The sequence below is a fragment of the Gadus chalcogrammus genome, chromosome 11 (genome assembly GCF_026213295.1).
Source record: "Gadus chalcogrammus isolate NIFS_2021 chromosome 11, NIFS_Gcha_1.0, whole genome shotgun sequence".
Lineage (NCBI taxonomy): Eukaryota > Metazoa > Chordata > Actinopteri > Gadiformes > Gadidae > Gadus > Gadus chalcogrammus.
Genome location: NC_079422.1, coordinates 439,967 through 458,961, shown reverse-complemented (window position 1 = coordinate 458,961; position 18,995 = coordinate 439,967). Strand labels below are relative to the sequence as shown.

Below are 18,995 nucleotides of genomic sequence, written 5' to 3'. Positions count from 1 at the left end.
TGCCATCTATGGAAGACCTCTACACTCAGCGCTGCAGGAAGGACAATAACCGGATTATTAAAGACCCTCATCACCCCAGTAATAAACTTTTTCAGCTGCTCCCGTCTGGTAGAAGCTACCGCAGCATCCGGTCTCGCACCACCAGACTCAGGGACAGTGTCATCCCACAGGCCATAAGACTACTGAACTCCTGGGCTACTTAGCTCACCCCTATAATCACTTTATAACTTGCCACTTTATAACTTGCCACTTTATACCAGTCGACATCTGTATAAACACATCTGTTTACTTTTTACCTTTATTTAGTTTTGCATTTAGGTCTCTGCTCTCTTACTTGTGTTCCTCTTATACACTTACTGTCAGGTATCACAAAATGGCAGACGAGAACCCAATAGCACGACAAGAGAAGCAGTTCAGGTGCAGAAACAGTGTTTATTCCAAGCAGAGGTCAAACCAGGTAGTCAATCGGTGTAGCGAACAAATCCAGTAGGAGCAGGCAAAAGGGAAGGTCCAAAGTCCAAACAGGCAGGTAAATCCAGTAGCTAGGTCAATCCAGTAGGAGCAGGCAAAAAGGAAGGTCCAAAGTCCAAAAAGGCAGGTCGATACACGAGCAGGCAGGTTCAGGATCAGAATGATAAGACGCGGGAGAGCTAGGTAAACACACTAGACAATCTGGCAAAGAACTGAGGGAAATGGACCGGTACATATACTGAGGGGCTAATTAGCTGATGAGAAGCAGGTGAGTATGGGGGTGGGGCAGGCCAGGTGAATGAAAACAGCAGGAAATGCAGAGCAGGAGGGAGTGGCAGAGTCTGAAATGACATGAGTTAAGGCCCATTCACACCCTACGGTAAATGCGGATACGGTCTGTTTCGTCCGGTCCCGGAGGTCTTTCGTCTGTCAATGGGTCTGTCGCCTCTGAGTTTATGAATCCGGAGTGCTCCGGGTGAAACGGAGCAACACCACCGGATATCGAGGCGGCAGTATAGAGTCCAAAGTCCAAAGCGAAAATAGATAGAGTAGTATAATATCTGATATGTATATATATATTGTATTTAACGTTTTATACTTATATTATACTATATACCTGACCTTTTCATTTTATTGTTCCCCTGCTTTGGCAATGAGTTGTAACTGGTCATTTAACAACATTTTGAGGAGATAATCTGCGGGTTGGTGACGGGTGTCACATGCCACCGTCTAGGCCTACACTTTTTACACTTTCGGATTTCGGATGACACAAAGCAAAATCATCTCTACAGATGCCATGTTTGCGATTGTCGATGCCGTTAATTTGTGTCTCTTGTTTAAGTCTCAACTTTCCTACTTGTGTTTCTCATATACTTTCACTTTCTCTTATATTGCACTGTTGGAAGAGCCCAAGACTAAAGAATTTCATTGCCAGCAACTGCTCTGTAATTGTTGTGCATATGACAATAAAACCATCTTGAATCTAGAATCTTGCATTAAACTAGGTAACACGGTAACTTTGGTTACACAGGAGGGCCAAAACACAACTCACTCATGCAATGCCATTATCAACCACTAGCTGAGCAATAACAAATTGTGGGGGCAGAACAAATAGAGTCAGAGTTTCTGAGGGTACATGTGAAAGCGTCTCTCCTCTGCTGCACCCACTCCACACTGTTTACAGAGCTGGTAGAATCTCTACCGCCCCCTCCCCCCAACTCCCCCACACCCCCTCAACCCCCCGGCAGAGCCTCTTCCTACCCCTCCCCCCCACACCCCCTGAACCCCCCGGCAGTCCTCTTTCAGGGTTTTAATCCCACACAGATATTGATATTTTTTACATTCACATTGCCTTGCATACACTACATTGGTCCATCTGCATTTACCCTGACTGCTTTTTATTGTATTTTGAATTTCACTCCTAATTCATGATAATCAGGCCTAATACGATAGATTTATTTTCCATGATAATTATTTTGTATTTTATTTTCTTATTTTTGAAACACTGTAAATGGCCAGTCTGCATTTACCCTGGCTGCTTTTTATTGTATTTTGAATTTCACCCGTTCTGGTCTGATCATTTTCCTGTATCAATTCCCACATGCAAACTCCAGTCCATTCCATTCATCCATCCATAAATAAACATTCAATCAGCAGATTTGTATCATGACGCATTCTCATTTTAGGCAAAGTATAAGGCAATACTTTCCTAACATTATAATTGTAACCATGATATAAATGGAGTCATTCAAGTAACAATATTCAAATACTAACATTGTTGGGTAAGACAGAATTTGGTTTTATCTGAATCCAGTGAAACAGATTGGTGGTTTTAGCTGATATAAAAACTTTCAGGTGTTTAGATATGTTGTTAAAGTATTTGGCAGACGCTTTATTCCAAAGTGACATGCATAAAAATACATATAAAACAAACACTGTAAACATTATAATAATTAATAAAAGTACATACAAAATATCAATACAAAGTGTCAAGACAGAATAAACTCTGCTGCTGTAGCAACAGTCAGAGACATAGTCTATACGGTAAGATATATAGATATCTAATGTATTTATACATTGTTTATGTAGGATATGTATATATAGCCTAATCATATATTGTTTCTTCAACTTAAAAATAGCTGACCGTTTTTTTATTTCCCCTTCTTGGGGATTATGTTCCCAGTTTTTAGTGGAGCTGATCACCATTCCGAGATGGCGGCCCGCATCTCGTCAGCGCCAGTATGCAGTAGCATTCGATGCTCCTTTTAATATATAGGATGTAGCAAAAATCTTATGGCCCAAAACTGGCATGCCATTTTGGCAAAGCTTTGGAATGACGCATGGCCCAAGTTTGGGCCAAATTAGGTGTGCCAAAAGAAAAACAAAAGGAGGCCAAAATCTAGCCAAAACCAATTTTGGAATACCAAAATGTAGAAAGAAGTATCCCAAAGAGTGGCCAAAATCCCCAGAACCTTGCCAAAAAGAAGCCATAACTGACCCAAAGTGATCCCAAAGCTGACCCATAGTGAACCCATAACTGACCCAAATTGATCCCATAACTGACCCAAAGTGATCCCATAACTGACCCAAAGTGATCTCATAACTGACCCATAGTGATCCCATAACTGACCCAAAGTGATTCCATAACTCACCCAAACCTCATAAGTTGAATTGTTAATTTATGTTCTATGTATATAATGCACAAATAATGAAACATAATATTTGAAAGTAGTATATTTTATTAGATTTAATCAGTTTGCTCCTGGTTTGGAGCCGGCTGGCGTTTTTTCCTCCCTCCCTCTCTATCCCCAGCCCAGTAAAACCATCGTTTAATGGCATCCGCAATCTGCACATCCGTTGCGGTTGAGCAGGATGGATTGCACCTCACTGCATCTGAAATTGAAGACGTACACAAAGAAAGTTTGTGTCAGTGATTTTAACAGATATAACTGGATTTAAACAGCAATAATGTAATGCATGCTACAATCTTCTTCCCGCAAAGTTCCAACTGTAAGCATTGCCAATAGAACTCATCAGGTGGGAGATAGGTATCTCCCAGAAACATTTCAAAAGTGCTTTGAGTTCAGTTCAGACTGATGGTTTCAGCCTGGTAGAATCTGCATAGGTGCAGGAGCCTTTGGAGAAGATTTATCAGAGCCTAGAACAGGATTCTTGTGATAAACAGTGATGAACAGTTAAAATGCTTACCCATCACTACTGCCTTCAGAAGTAGTTTCTCGAATGAAATCTTTCCATTCATCCCCCGCCATGAGATGTTCTTGGATGTTCTTGCAAGGTCATTTTTGATGGCCTGTTTGAGAATGCGCCACACTGTGTCCTTGGCATCAGCTCCCCCTGCCAATCCAAGAGTGATAATCTATGCAAATAAAAACAAGAACCAGTAGCATTATTTATTCAAAAGAAAAGTACCATTATTTGTATAAATCATTCAGCATTACCCTTAAGTGTTTCCTACAGACAGAAAGCAATGTGTGGTTCGTGAGGCGGAGTGGGACCCTTCTTCAGCCCGGGGGTTTCAGGCCAGATGCAAAGTCATCTGCGCAGATGAAGACGACGATGACGACGAGGACAAGGAAGAGTCCTGACGGGGGGGGAGGGAGAGAGAGACGAGTAGTCCTGAAGGGGAGGGGGTTCTGACGGCCGTGTTTCATATTAATCGCGTCGTTGTAGTTAAAAAAATATTTTGAATTAACAATGATTTTGGCCAGGTGTTTTTCAGCACGGTAGCCTATATCATGCTAAACTTTGGTAAAACGTCTTCTCTGTGCCAAAAATAACGCTGCTTCGGGTATTCCTTTGATAGGCGCGTTGAGCGGAGGAGCGGGCAATCTGCTGTTTAGTGTACCCGCGCACCACTGGCATGAATGCGCGCTCGTCTCTGTGTGTGCGTGTTCGTGTGTGCGTATGCGCCGTGTGTGAACGAGAATGTCAGCGAGAAAGAGTGCTATGAGGAGGTGAATGAACGGAATGGTATTTAAATAAAAAAATCGCAAAAAAAAGAAGCAGAATCAATTTGGCGCTCGGTGTTGATTCTGTGGCACTGCGCCACACATTGGTCTATTTACAAGAAAATCAAAAGCAGCTCACCAATTCCTGACGAAGGTCCCGCTGGCTTGCCAGGTCGCCCTCCAGGGCCTCCAGAGCCAGTTTATCCCCTAACGGAAAATAGGCAGTATGCCTTGAGGTGGTGGACATCCTCTGACCTCCCTGGATGGGTCTGTGGAGGTCTTGGATCATGCGTATCATGGTCTTTTGCTGGTCCATCAGGATTTGTTGGTTAACCAACAGGTCACGCAGAAGAGCTGAAAAATTAACATTAGTAGGCATATAAAAGGCTGTTTTAAATCCTCAACGCATGTAATTTTGGTGTACATTCATATTTATTTATTTATTTATTTATTTATGTATGTATTTATTTATCAATTAATTTGCACAGATACCTATCCATTAATCAATCTATCTATTATATTCCAAGGATATATACTCATATATATAGTGAATATATCAATCATATATCAAGTGAAGGCTGGAGGAGTGTAACACATTAATTCTTACTTCCACACATTTGATCACAACCTCTGATAGCATAATGGCCCTGCTGAGTCCCTGTCCCTGGACTGACAGACTGGCCCTGATCAGATGTCCCTACCATCGCCACTTCTGACCCTGACTCTGCCATGTCGCCTCCACCATAACTCGTGCCAATTGCTTGGCGAAGGGTTGACCCCAGGGTCATTAAGTGCTGGAGCTGGGCGTAAAAATATATATATTTTAACACCTATGAATTGTTATTATTTCAACTTTCAACTTAATTTTCAATTATGATTGCCTAGTTTATTAGTGAACAACAATTTACATATTTTATCATCTATCATCTCCACTAAAAAAGCAACTTTCAAATTTCCTTTTATTTAAAACTAAAGACTTAAATTACTTCTGCAATCCTACTACCTGAAAATCCTGAGGATCCTCATTGATCACAGGGACCTCATAACACCCACTCTGTGTGGGCTGTGCTGTTATGAAGCACCTGATGTTGGGGTCCAGAGATCGCAGGGGCCTTAGGGAGATTTTGGAAGGCCTGTTTCTTTGGAGGACTGGGGTCATGATTTTCAAAGTCCAGTCGGACATGTCTACTTGGCCTTTATTAGAGACAGACAAAACAAAAGACAAATATATGAGTTCATAAAGAGACTGGATTTGCACAAATATGTTGGAAGAAAAGGCAGTTCTCCCATAAAGACTCGATCACCGATAAGTATGAACAGGATTTATTTAAATAACGACATGGGAATATTTAGCATGGTGAATCTTTGGCATGAGCCCCGTCACTGATCCAGGATAACGTGCGGACTCGGCGTATCCTGCCAGGACTAGCAGGGGCGGAGCCTTCCCCTGGACAAGTAGACTGGGCCGACCTGGTGGTGGTGGGGTGGATGGAGGTGCGTTGAACGAAGACCTGAGCAGCAAGACATATGTTAGACTACTCTTTATAGAGCAGGTGTAGGCAGGTGATTGGTAGCTGGTGATTGGCGGCAAGCCGCGCGTGATTTGAGTCCTCATGGTAGAACTACCAGCAAGCTTAACATTTCTCCCATAAAGACTCGATCACCGATAAGTATGAACAGGATTTATTTAAATGACGACATGGGAATATTTTGCATGGTGAATCTTTGGCATGAGCCCCGTCACTGATCCAGGATAACGTGCGGACTCGGCGTATCCTGCCAGGACTAGCAGGGGTGGAGCCTTCCCCAAAAGAGAGGACGTAGGCCTACGCCGGAAGTAGCTGAGATACCTCGGCATGTCCTGCCGGGACTGGCAGGGGCGGAGCCGACCCCAAAAATAGAATATCGAAAGGGGGTAATGAGACCATACATACCCACGTAGAAGAAGTGGACAAGGATCTATACTGCTTCTGGAAGATAAAAGGCATACCCAATATACGACATATTAAGAGTCAATCATACGTACCGTAAAACGATAAGCTTAAAAACCGTCAGCGAGATCGATGAATCACGTAAAAGCAGTTGACTTAAAATACCTCAGCGAGATCAATTAAAATTTAGAGCACTCTGCAGCTGTTACGCAGCGAGCCACGAGTGCTTTCGTGCTGTACCAACTGCCGTGGTCGATTCACTCTCCGGGGTCGCTGCGTGACCTGAGTGCTTTCGCGTTGAACCACCGACGTGGTCAACGAACTCACGAGTGCCCTTGATGTGCCACCGACGTGGTCACGCACTCACCGGTGTTGTTGCAGCAAGTATTGTGAACTTTCATGTTGAACACCGACGTGGTCAACGAAATCACGAGTGCCCTTGATGTGCCACCGACGTGGTCACGCACTCACCGGTGTTGCTGCAGCAAATATTGTGTACTTCCGTGTTGAACACCGACGTGTTCAATGAACTCCGAGTGCCCTGCACTTGAGTGTTTGATATTATGCCACCGACGTGGTAATTAAATTTGCATGTGCCCGAGTTGTGCCCACCGACGTGGTCAACGCACTACCAGGGTTGCTGCAGCGAACGTGAAGTTCTGAGTTGTACCGCACCGACGTGCGCAACGAACTCACGAGTGCTTGGGTTGTTCCCACCGACGTGGGCAACGCACTCACCGGGGTTGCTGCAACGAACTAGAGTTCTGAGTTGTACCGCACCGACGTGCGCAACGAACTCACGAGTGCTTGAGTTGTTCCCACCGACGTGAGCAACGCACTCACCGGGGTTACTGCAGTCAAACCATGAGTATTAGATAACGTGCCACCGACGTGGTCATACTCACGAGTGCCCGAGTTGTTCCCACCGACGTGAGCAACGCACTCACCGGGGTTGCCGCTGCAACCTTGAGTTTTATTTTCCTATGAACGCCACTGACGTGACAGCGAACTCAAGAGTGTTTTCTAGATGATCCACCGACGTGGTCACACTCGCCGGGGTTGCTGCAGGTTAACCTGAGTTATGACACCGAATTTTGCTTTATGAATTTAGTACCCGATAACCACCACCACCAGTAGTTGCAAATAATGTTGCTTTTAGCAACGAAAATAATGACAAAATATCATCATCACGAACCTTTATCGCGTGAAAAAAAACGGGACGCAACAGGCATGCTGGGCGTGTGACAATAACTATAGTTAAATACATAGTGCAATACATTTCGATAACACTAGAAAGAATATAGGCTTAACTAAAACGAATAGACTAAAATAACAGCTTGACACTAAGACTAGAATAACCCTGGAATGGAAACAGGCCGCCAGAAACAGCTATAGTTGAAAACGTGTTAAACCTGCCTTGACCGACGTTAGAGAGCATCGTGTGCGCTTGATGGAAGAACCTTGAATTCGACCGGATGTAGGATTCGTAGGCTGTGGAAGACCACCTTCCCAGCCGTTTGATAGACGCGTCCGGCAACCCTTGTTCAGCGGCTGTAGTTGCCGCTCCAATCCGGAAGGAGTGGCCAGTGTAGAGGGGAGAAGGTAGGCCACACCCTTCTACCACCTTCGCGAGATGGACTCTAAACCACTCTTTAGTCATTGGCCGGCCGTTAGGCAAAATAAACAGAGGTGATTCGGGAGGCGTGCATTGCCGGAGCTTGAGGTAAAGGAGCATGGAAGCGTAAGAGAGATGATAATAGTAGCACCTGCCCCTAGGCTATCGCTTTTGGACCGTTTTAAGAAGATGGAAAAATGCCTTGCAGAGAAGGTGACATCAGCAAAAGCCAGGCCCCGTGTAGGGGAAAAAGTCTGAGTAGGAGACGTATATTCCCCTGGACGCATGAACCCGTAGAATGCTGTGAGAAACACTGTCTCAAGTAATGTGTTAAAATAAGGATGGAATTTCCCAGCTCTAAGAGCGCACACTAATCTGTTCAATATATCGAGTGTGATAGGAGAGCGTTTGTCTGGTACTTTTGGCACCGATTTATACATGCCCTTCAATAAGAGACGGATTGCGGGAGCCGAAAATAGACTAGGAGAGCCAGGATCTTGGCATCTAGCATAAAATTGAATACCAGCTATATTCCCCCGAATCGTAGACAATTTATGTCTATGAGATTCGAAGCAGTGGACGATAAAAGCGCAGACAATAGATACCGACACTGGAAGAACTGAAACGTGCATGGAAATGCAAAATAAATTAAACAGGGACCACGCGTAGCTATAAGCTTTGAGGGTAGATGGCGCTAGAGCTTTTGCCATAAAAACACTCGCGGAGTCTAGCAACGAATTTAGCCTATTGCCTAATCCCCGTATTCGCTGCGGGGCATAGACGTCTGAATTCCTGGAAACGGAAACGAGAGAGAGAATCAGCAAGACTATTATGGTGACCAGGTATATGCTCAGCATTAATGATGAAATTGAGAGTGACGGACTGCCATGTGAGACGTCTGAGCATGGACATGATAGTGGGGCATGCAGATCGCTTTTTATTAATGATAGCCACCACTGCTTCGTTATCGCAAAACATGGTGATACGTTTACGCCGCCATGCTTGGCCCCACAGAACGCTAGCTGCCACAATAGGGTAGAGCTCGAACAACGCAGACGACTCTGACCCGAAGGCGAATGGGCGGAATTCGACCAGCCATCTCCCAGCGAACCATTGGCCTTGGAAGAAACCCCCAAACCCGACCGAGGGGGCCGCATCAGTGAATAGTTCGAGAGAATCAGATGATTCAGGCGTGTCGTTATAGAAGAAGGAAATTCCGTTCCAGTTAGCGATGAGGAACGACCAGAATTTGAGATCGGACCTGCAGCCTTCGTTGAGGTGTATCACGTCGTTCAGTTTTGGGACCGAATGTGCCAGATCTAGGAGGCGAGAGATGAACGAGCGCCCTTGTGGTATAATACGCATAGCGAAATTGAGGTGGCCTAGGAGTGAGAGCATTTCACGTTTAGTAACTCCAGCAGACGTTATAAACGCATTGAGAAACGATCTGATCCTCTGTAGTTTCTCGTCCGGGAGGGATGCTTGCATCCTATCCGAGTCTAAGCGAATCCCTAGAAATTCGATTGCGGTAACTGGCCCCTCTGTTTTCTCTTCAGATAAGGGAACTCCGATCTCGCTGAACACTCTCTTAAGAGTATCCAGGACGCTGGTTTGGTTGGATGGAAAGTCAATAAGCAAAAAATCGTCCTGCAGATGTAGAACGAATGGCAACCTACATATGTTTAGCATAATCCAGCATAGGGCCTCAGATAGCAAATTGAAGAGGTGGGGGCTGCTCCTACACCCGAATGTTAGTCTAACTGCGAAATAGAATTTAGACTGCCATTTCACACCGAACAACGGCCAATCGGACCGATGAATGGGCATTATTTTAAAAGCATCTGTAATGTCGGCTTTAGCGAGCCAAGCTCCCTGGCCTGCGATTTTTATCAACGCGATGGCGTGGTCGATAGTGGCATAGTACAACGAGAATGGTTCTGGTGGGATACATTCGTTAACGCTAGCGAAAGAGTCAGAGTGAGGAGAAGACATATCAAAAATAAGACGTTTTTTCCCTGAATATCTCCGGGTAGCAACGCCGAGAGAATTTATTCTAAAGAAAGAAAAGGGGGGAGAACTAAATGGGCCGATAACATAATTTTTGAGAAGCTCTTTAGCCAGAAGAGCAGACACTATTTCTGGTTCTGCCAGAGCTGACTGGAGATTTTTTGCCACATATTTAGTGGACAATGGAGAAAGGACTCCCACCCGGAACCCCTGTGAAAGGCCCGTGATGAGATGGTCTACAAAACCGGAGTCGGGGTGCGATGAGAGGAATGATGAAAGAGAAGCAATGTTAATTGGGGTAGATGGGTGAGATTTTAAAATCTCTTGGAGGGATGGCCCCTCCCTTGAATTGCCGGCCTTTGGCGGCGGGGGCAGGTAGTTTTCGGGTGCGGGTCCCTGCAAAAGCTGCAAATGTGGGAGAATTGACATTGATAGTAAGAACAGACAGATTCATTAAAATTATTACAGATAGGCCTCCCATTGAAAGAAACGACAGCCCGTCCGAGACGATCGCACGGTGGTCTTACGTTAACGTCACTATGGACGAGTGGCGTTTTAGGGGCATAGACGGGGGCGGTAGTAGCGGTCTTGGGGCATAGCACCGTTGTGTGCCCGTGGGAACTGCAGATAGCGCAAGAAATTGACTGATGGCCACCGAAGTGGTGGAGCAGAAGCTCGGTGTCCGTAGTGGACCAATCAATCCTCACATTAAGCATGGAGATCCATTGGGCCGACTTGGCAGAAAATGCTTTATGATATTCATAAAATAACGTTCTGGCGTAGCGCTGGTTGAGGTCGGCGATAATAGCGAGGTAAGCGTCAAGTTCTGCCCTCCTATCCGGATAAACTTGGCACATAATGTCTCTGTAAATCCCGAATGTAATGACGAACTCGCCAAAAGAGAGATTGCGCGTAAGTCTAGGGTCTGACGTTTTCAGAAGAACAGACACGTCACCGCAATCAACCCATTGACGCTCTATGGCGGGGTAGGGTAACAGTAACGCCGCGAGATTAACGTCTCTGCCCTGGATTATATTATTTTTTGTGGTCTGAGAAACCGTAGCCGCGGCGGGCGTAATAAAGCTCCTACCCTGGAGCTGGACTGGTAGAGCAGTAGCGAGCGAATACGCGAAAGGGGCTACCGCGGGGGCTGCAGTAGCCGTGGTACCCGAGCACGTGCCGGGAGCATAGCCTATGGAGGCGGAAGGAGCCGAGCCGGATGGTAGCTGGAAGGAAAAAGGCGCCGTGGCGATGAACGACGGCGGGTTGAGGGCCTGGACCCGTCCGGGAATGCGGCCTGGTGTTTCAACAGCATCCATCCTGGCGCCGAGGCTTTGGACCGACTCGGCGAGGGTGTGTAGAACCTGGCGAAGGTCCGCGTCGGGGATTTGTTGGGGGTGGTGATGAGGATCCCGTGGAACGAAATTACCGGCTTTCCGCGCTCGCTTGGCCGGGCCGGAGGTAGTAAGCCGACCAGCGCGCTTTTTGCCGGGTTTTGTAGTCGTCGCAGCAGCGGAGCCAGCGGCGGCGGCATCCGGAGTGAACGTTGGGGAGAGTGGAGCGTGGAGATGTTCCCCCAGCGCTGCGTCGGCAAGCTGCAGGGCATCCGCCCGCGACAAGCCGACTTCCACTGGGACGCCTTCTTGGGTCAGGAGTTCCAGCAGTTTTTTGGTTGGCCAAGACGCCCAAGAAGCCGATTTTAATTGGATTCGCGAACTCCTACGTGATACGGCAGGAGATGGAGGAAAAGCGTCCTCATCGAAATCCGACATTACGGCCTCTGGGTATGTATTAAACGACATGGTACTAGGCGACGAGATTTAGCGAAGCGAAATCGAAAGCACAGTAAGCAGCTCATGCGTTGAACGAAGACCTGAGCAGCAAGACATATGTTAGACTACTCTTTATAGAGCAGGTGTAGGCAGGTGATTGGTAGCTGGTGATTGGCGGCCAGCCGCGCGTGATTTGAGTCCTCATGGTAGAACTACCAGCAAGCTTAACATTTTGAGATGCATAAAAGTCATACTTGATTTTTCTTTTGGGTCTGCGGTCTGTTGTTGGGTCTTCGGCCTCTGATGCCAAATCAGTCTGGTTTTGAGCCAGTGGCAGCTTCTGGCGACACTCCAGATAGTTATCTGTTGAACAGAACTCATATTTTGGAATGTATTTATTGATATCATTACTGATCAGTTTATTATTTAAGGATACATTCCTGAAGAAAAAAACCCCCTGGCATTGTCGAATAGACGCCAGAAATCTTGGGGCTCTTCCAGCTGCCTTATGGCCCGATTGACTCCCTCAGCCTTGTGGGGGGGCCACCTGCATGTCCCACTATTGTACCATTGCGTTGGCATAACCTCCACCTCCTCGGAATTGTCAAAGCAGACAACGGAATACATAGTAGCTGGTCTTCTGCATGAGAACAAAAATCAAACTCTGTTAACCAGTTTAACCCTACTGTCGCGTCAAATCAAAGCACACTGGGAAATCATGCACAGCAACAGCCACAATCTCAGCTCCAAGTCTCAGCTCCAAACCTCCGAACCTGCAGGGGGCAGAGAGATAAATATGTGAAATGTTGAAAAGGTATATTAAGGCATTACATCAGTACTTAAGTTGGAGTAGTAGCCTGTTTGTGCCTGTGTAGCAGGGTTAATGCTTCTGTGGCATCCCGCCACGTGGTCCTCGGCCTGGACGGGCCCGGGGTACCGTGGAGGACGGGGTGTACCACCCCCACCCACCAGCCGGCGATGGAGAGCAGCCCTTTCGGCACCCCAATCAGGGTGATTGGGGGACACCTGGCCGAAAGCACGGGAGCCATTTTAAAAGGAGGCACAGCACAGCACAGCACGGGTCGGGTGCAGGAAGGAAGGGCTCGTGGCAAGGAGAGAGCCTAGAGGCCCACCCCGGCTGGGAGAGGTAGGTAGTCAGAGCAGTTAAACATGAATCCACACTTCGGCGATGTATTACGGGAGTCTAAATGTACATACTACTGTCTTAATACTTGGTTGCTTGTACATATATATTGTGTTGCTCGGAATCGGTAATTACATTTAAATGGACTTTAGTCTTAGGATCGCTAGCTTGGCTACCATGTGCTTTGGTCGTAACTACTTAGCTAGCGTCGACTTTGCCATGAAAGTGTACTTCAGCTTGTCTTTCTCTCATGTTAGGCTGCCATTGTGAGGGTTCTCAACAAGCATTTTCCATGTTAAATATTCCACCAGGTATGTCACCAATCGCCCATTCAAATATTTTGTGAGTCATTTGTTTAATGTGATATTTATCTTCATGTAAATGGTCAGTCTACGTATACCCCGGCTGGGAGAGGCTGCCATTGTGAGGGTTCTCAACAAGCATTTTCCATGTTAAATATTCCACCAGAATAAACGGCTGGCTGCCAATGGTTCCATCGTGGTCTCTGACACAACGCAACGAGAGAGTACGCAACCGCTACAAATGGTGCCGTGACCCGTTCTTCTCTGCCTGTCTGCTGCGTCGTTGAGGATCGCCATTCGGCGTCGTGAGCACCGACCACGTGGCCGTGCAGTGAGTCGCCCGTGCTGCTTCGAGTAGACAGGTTCAGTAATAAAAATAAAGAGGAATAATTCGAACCAAGGGATATGGTTGCAGCCGACCATCTTGTAAAGATATGTGTTTGTTTGTTTTTTTGTGTGTTTTTTTATATATCTTTCTCCTTCTCGTGCACATAATGCAAATTGAGTTTGTTTTTTTTGTTTTATTTTGCTTTTGAGTTGAACGTGACAGTTGAACAGTGACGTGTCATTAGTTGTGTATGTGTTTTTATTTCTTTACTATTGTCACTGCATAACCGTACATTTTGGGTCTTGGGAAATTGTGACTCATTGGAAATGGATGAGCTGAACTTATCTGCTTTAGGCAGTGGTCAGACATTTATGTTTAGCCCATCACTCCAGAAAGGAGGTTTTCGGGGGAGGCCCCTGACATCCACTCCTCAACAGGCCAAAGTGAATGGTGCTGAGGGTGGTGACGTTTCTTCTAGTGCTGATCAGTTAGCTGGTCCATCTGTATTTTCTGGGGGTACGGATGTGGACCATGTCCCTGTGCATGTATTAACTGACTTAGTTAAGCAGATAGGGACTAGTATTGGGGAGAACATTGCCTCTTGTCTTAGGTCCGCCCCAACTGGTGATGTTACTTTGGCCCCTTCGACCATTGCTGATCTCTCTAAGATGAGCCTGACTGTTAGCCAGCATAGTGGTGAACCGTATCCCTTCAGGGGGGACAAGACTGACAAACTTTCGGTTTCTGAGTGGGAAGACTGTTAAAGTGTATCTGACTAAGAGGGATGTTCAGTTATGTGATCAGGCGGAAGAAGTAATGGGCAGGCTAAAGGGTAGAGCACGTGATGATGTGAGAGTGGGGGTGCGTAGCAAGCCTAGTTTGGTTTTACGGTTAGGTCCTCAACCCATTTTCGACATACTCATGCAACACTTTAGTGAGTGACTTCTTTCATGCCTCTTGCTGACTTCTATGACACAAAGTCCTTACTAGAGACTGAAAGTGCTGTTGACTATTGGATCCGGCTTAACAAGGCACTCGACACAGCTACGGATGGGCTGAAAAGGCAAGGCAAAACTATTGATGACTCCTCTAGGGAAGTGACTGTCATGTTCATCACTCACTGTCCCGATCGAGAACTGTCTCTGGTCTTCAGCTGTAGGCCACTGGAGGAGTGGACTGCCATGGATGTGCAGGTACGGCTTGATGAGCACCAACACAAAAAAACGTCTTCAGCAGCGCCATTCAGCTGCACGTCCAACAGACCACCTGCAATATTCTCAGGCTGTTGATGCTGTGCATAGCCACGTGCAGACTGCAGTGACTCCTACTAACCAACCTGCCTTGACCGGCGGGCCGGCGTCAGGTGAGAGTCACGTTCTTGGGCATATTGTCACTCTGCTGGAGCGTTTGTTACAACGGGAGTCTCCTCAGCGTTACGGGCAGCCTAGACAGAGACCTGTCGGTCGCACCCGGGCTCGGGGGCCATGCGCTATTTGTGGCTGCGACGACCATGACACTGCTTCCCACTGTCGGAACGAACGTCTATGCTTCCGCTGCCATGCTGCTGGGCATCAAGCTGCCACTTGCTCAGCCCCACCTGCTCCTGGTTCACCCACTGCCCTGGCCGGTTCACCCACACAGAAGGGAAACTAGCTGACCCGCACGAGGAGGGGTCTAGTGGAGGGTCAGCTGGCGCATCCCCATATGACGATGGTATTCAGTCCGTTTTTTCACATGCTTGTGCAACGACGGACAGTGATTCAACTTTAATTTTTCAGAACACGCAGCGACTGACTGCGAAAGACAATCTTTTCTACACTAGTGTGATGATTCATGATGCTGTGGAGCTGCGTGCCATGTTGGACAGTGGTTCAATGGCCTGTTCTATGAGCTCACGCTTACTTCCAAAGCTGCAGGACGCAGGTGTTATTTCCCCTCACTCTGTTGCCCCGACATCAGTTGTGCTGATTGGCTGTGGAGGGTTGAGGACTTGTCCTGTAGGTGTTTGTGAGCTGCAGATGAAAGTCCATGACTGCCAGATCTCCGTGCCCACACTCATTGTGGATGGTCAGAGTGATGACCTAATTCTGGGCAGCAACGTTATAAAACACCTCATTCGAATGGCTAAACACTCTGGGAGTTTCGGGGAGACAGCATCTCTTTCACCTCAGGCGTCTGGTAAGGAGGAAGGTCTTCTGCAGCTGTTGGCCACTGTGGAGAAATGGAGAGGCAGTGAAATCCCAGAAAAAGTGGGCACAGTCAAGCTGAAGCATGCTGTGACTTTAGAGCCTATGCGAGAACACTTAGTGTGGGGGCGCTTGCCTGGTCATGTGTGCCTCTCTGCTGGAAGCACACTGGTAGTGGAACCAAGTCAGTCACGCACAGTGCCACGGACCGTCATGGTAGGGCGACTGGTGACGCCACTCTGGGGCGATGGTTGGGTCCCAGTGAGAATTATCAACCCCTCCAATAAACCTGTGACTCTAAGACGGAACTGCAAGATTGCTGACGCGTCCCCCTGTGTGGCACTTGAGGACTTTGACAATGACTATTTGTACAGGACTGACGAGACTGATGGTGTTGAATGTAATGTAGCCAAGACTACTGACCTGACTGACACGGGTAGCGAGAAGAGCTTGACAGTTGACTCTGAGCGTTCTATGCCCAGGCCTTGTAGGTCAGCCCTTCACGACTTGGGTCTGCAGGACATTGACATTGACTCAGCTGATTTGTCTCCATTCTGGAAAGCAAAGCTGGTTGATCTACTGACAAAGTATGAGTCCATCTTCTCTCGCCACAGCATGGACTGCGGTACAGCCAAGGGGTTTGTCCACCGCATCCGCCTGAGTGACACAAACCCTTCAGGCTGCCGTATCGTCGGCTGGCTCCATCTCACTATGACAAGCTCCGAATGGCTTTGAATGAGATGGAGGAGCGAGAGATCATAAGGAAATCTGCGATTGTGCATCGCCGCTTGTCCTAGTTTGGAAAAAGAATGGAGACTTGCGTCTCTGCACGGATTTTCGCTGGCTGAATGCGCGTAACGTCAGGGCAACACATTCTCACTCCGAGTGCGTCGATTTCTGACGAACGGTCAGTGACTTTGGCTTCAGTTTCTGACGCAAAAGGGTACCCTTGCGCTTCTTTTTTCGACGCATGGGGTTTTCAACTCCTTACAATGTAACAACTTCACGGGGGAGCCGATGGCTGAACACAGAGACGCTATGAGCATTCATCCCATTGACTAACGGAGGACCTTGCGCTTCTTTTTTCGACGCAGGGGGTTTTCCACTCATTACAATGTAATCCCTACAGGGCAATATATGAAGCTATGAGCATTCATCCCATTGGCTAACGGAAGAGCCGATTGCTGCACTTAGAGACGCTATGAGCATTCATCCCATTGGCTAACGCAGGACCATGTGCTTCTTTTTTCAACGCAGGGGGTTTTCCACTCATTGCAATGTAATCCCTCCACGGCAATGTATGAAGCTATGAGCATTCATTCATCCCATTGGCAAACGGAAGACCCGATGGCTGCACATTAACGGTGATTTTACAGTGAAATTTGTGACATTCCTCAACACAACTACACCAACGTGTCCTTGTTAATTACAAAACATGTATGGGTTAAGTTTATGGGCATCAGTTGTCCTGTTTTGTGCTTTGATTGAGAGAAACAATCGTTTTTTTTATCAGTGCTGAGGTCGTTGCCATAGAGACCAAGACAGACAGAGCAACCCTTTCTCATCAAAAGTACGTTCCCAGAGAACTATTCGGCATTCTCAATTACGTTTGTCTAAAAAACGTATTTCGTCCGTGATTACGTTTTATTGAACATATTGTAGTGACGGAGGAAAAGGAGGACGTAGGCAACTTAATTATAACCGTTTAATCCAATAAAACAGATCAGAACAATCAGTCACAGTGCATGGTTTGTGCAACCGCCTAACGCGTCCCCCTAACCCCCATGACTCCTGACCAGTTCCCTCCCACTCGATCAGTAAGAGGGGAACACAAACCCATAATGTAGTCACTACAATATCGTAAATACGAATTCGTTCTCAGCCCATTTTTGCCATTTATTTACCGTGTTACTATAGCAGAATAAAGAATAAATTCATGCATTATCATTCAACTTGAACATGTGTTTTTACAGTATTGAGTGGTCGAGGGATGACGTGTGTTGGCCAACCCGGAAGTGAGCGTCGCCCTCGGTTCCGTTCCCTTGACAAAAAGCCAACAGGTTTTTCCATTGGATTTTGGATTATTGCAGAAAAATTTGCATCTTTGAAGCCGCTCCTCAAAAAATGAAATTAAATAAATAAAAATAACCGTGCTTCAAAGAACGAAATGTAAACTAATGCATTCTGAATGGGAGAGTTTCTCCGATTTTTCCATGCTACACAGAACGAAATGTAAACCCATGCAAATAAAGACTTCATGGTCCTAATAATTTAAACATTATTAATCTCCTGATTAATCTCTTCAGTGTGTAGGGTGGTATTCTATTTTTTTCAACGGGGCTGCATCCAGTCACTTGACCGTCATGGTTGCTATGGTGGTTGCTATCGACCACCCCCTCTAATCCTTAAACCACGCGGCAAAGGAGCTGCCGTCAATTGTGTTGTTTTGGTCGTAAACTAGGGTCCGATGGTTAAAAAATAGACAGATATTCCAAGGTATCCTTAAAGGCAGCTTGGATGTTTTTATTTTCTGCAGTTTAAACTTCTTCTATAACCTATTTTTGAAAGCAAAACACCAAGCTCATTAATTTAACGAGGCAGGGTTATTTGAAACAATTTATTAAATAAATATTTGTGAGAGGTCATTCCTTCTCCTGAGTTTGCTTCCTATTTATGTCTAGTGTACACCCCTACTGTCCACTAGCATCCCCCCCCCCCCTCCCCATATGGATTTGGAGAATTGTTGCCACGTCCCAGTGGTGGAGGTATCATATATATGAAAGAGGGCATTCAATTATACTAAAATGATCAATTAGGAGGCCGAAGCCCTAAAGGAAGTGATGCAATAGGTGAGTGAGTCGAGAAAATTTAAGTAAGCTGTACTTTGGGGTCTCTAATATATCAAAGGGGGTCTCAAAGGACGTATACGCTTCAACCTGTGGCTCCAGCCCTACAGGAAATGACTCAGCAAGTGCTCCATCTCGTTGCACTTCACCCAGCGGCTCGCTTGCAAGATTTTGGCCTGAAGTTCTTCCCAGACCTACACCGTAGCCATCCAACATGCATATCTGAGAATCAGGCCTCTCTTTAATAATGACAAAAAGTTATGAGAGAAATACACATTAACTTTTTGTTATCTCATAAGCGGCGTGGTGCCGGCTCCTTTTGACCTTTTGACCCCAGACTTCAAAAACGTGGCCACAGGCCAGCTGTGTCTACACACCTTAAGCCACTAATGTACACCTCCATCCAACAAAACATGGGGAGTAGA

At 46.5% G+C, this 18,995-nt stretch overlaps 1 protein-coding gene and 1 non-coding gene across 7 annotated transcripts in view; one reads left to right on the top strand and one right to left on the bottom strand.

Moving 5' to 3' along the window:
• Positions 1-1,794: 1,794 nt before the first annotated feature.
• The window catches only part of LOC130391506 (uncharacterized), a 30,723-nt gene continuing 13,522 nt past the window's right edge, over positions 1,795-18,995 (bottom strand). The window contains exons 1-5 of one of the 5 annotated variants that reach the window (XR_008896906.1): positions 12,019-16,634; positions 5,443-5,633; positions 4,579-4,793; positions 3,679-3,847; positions 1,795-3,363 (exon numbers count right to left, since the gene is read on the bottom strand). Coding sequence is in view for 4 of the 5 variants with exons in the window: in XM_056601695.1 (XP_056457670.1) it covers positions 8,730-10,397; positions 10,520-11,794 (2,943 nt within the window). In the remaining variant the exon portion in view is untranslated. Of the gene's footprint in view, positions 3,364-3,678; positions 4,073-4,578; positions 4,794-5,442; positions 16,635-18,995 lie in introns of those variants that run through there. The other 4 variants (XM_056601695.1, XM_056601696.1, XM_056601697.1 and 1 more) reach the window with 4 other exon arrangements.
• On the top strand, positions 12,190-18,051 carry LOC130391509 (uncharacterized). 2 transcript variants are annotated; one of them, XR_008896908.1, is made up of 4 exons: positions 12,190-12,911; positions 13,166-13,541; positions 16,982-17,088; positions 17,698-18,051. It is a non-coding gene; the product is annotated as an uncharacterized LOC130391509 (transcript). The 2 variants fall into 2 exon arrangements; XR_008896907.1 differs by having other exon boundaries at positions 16,982-18,051.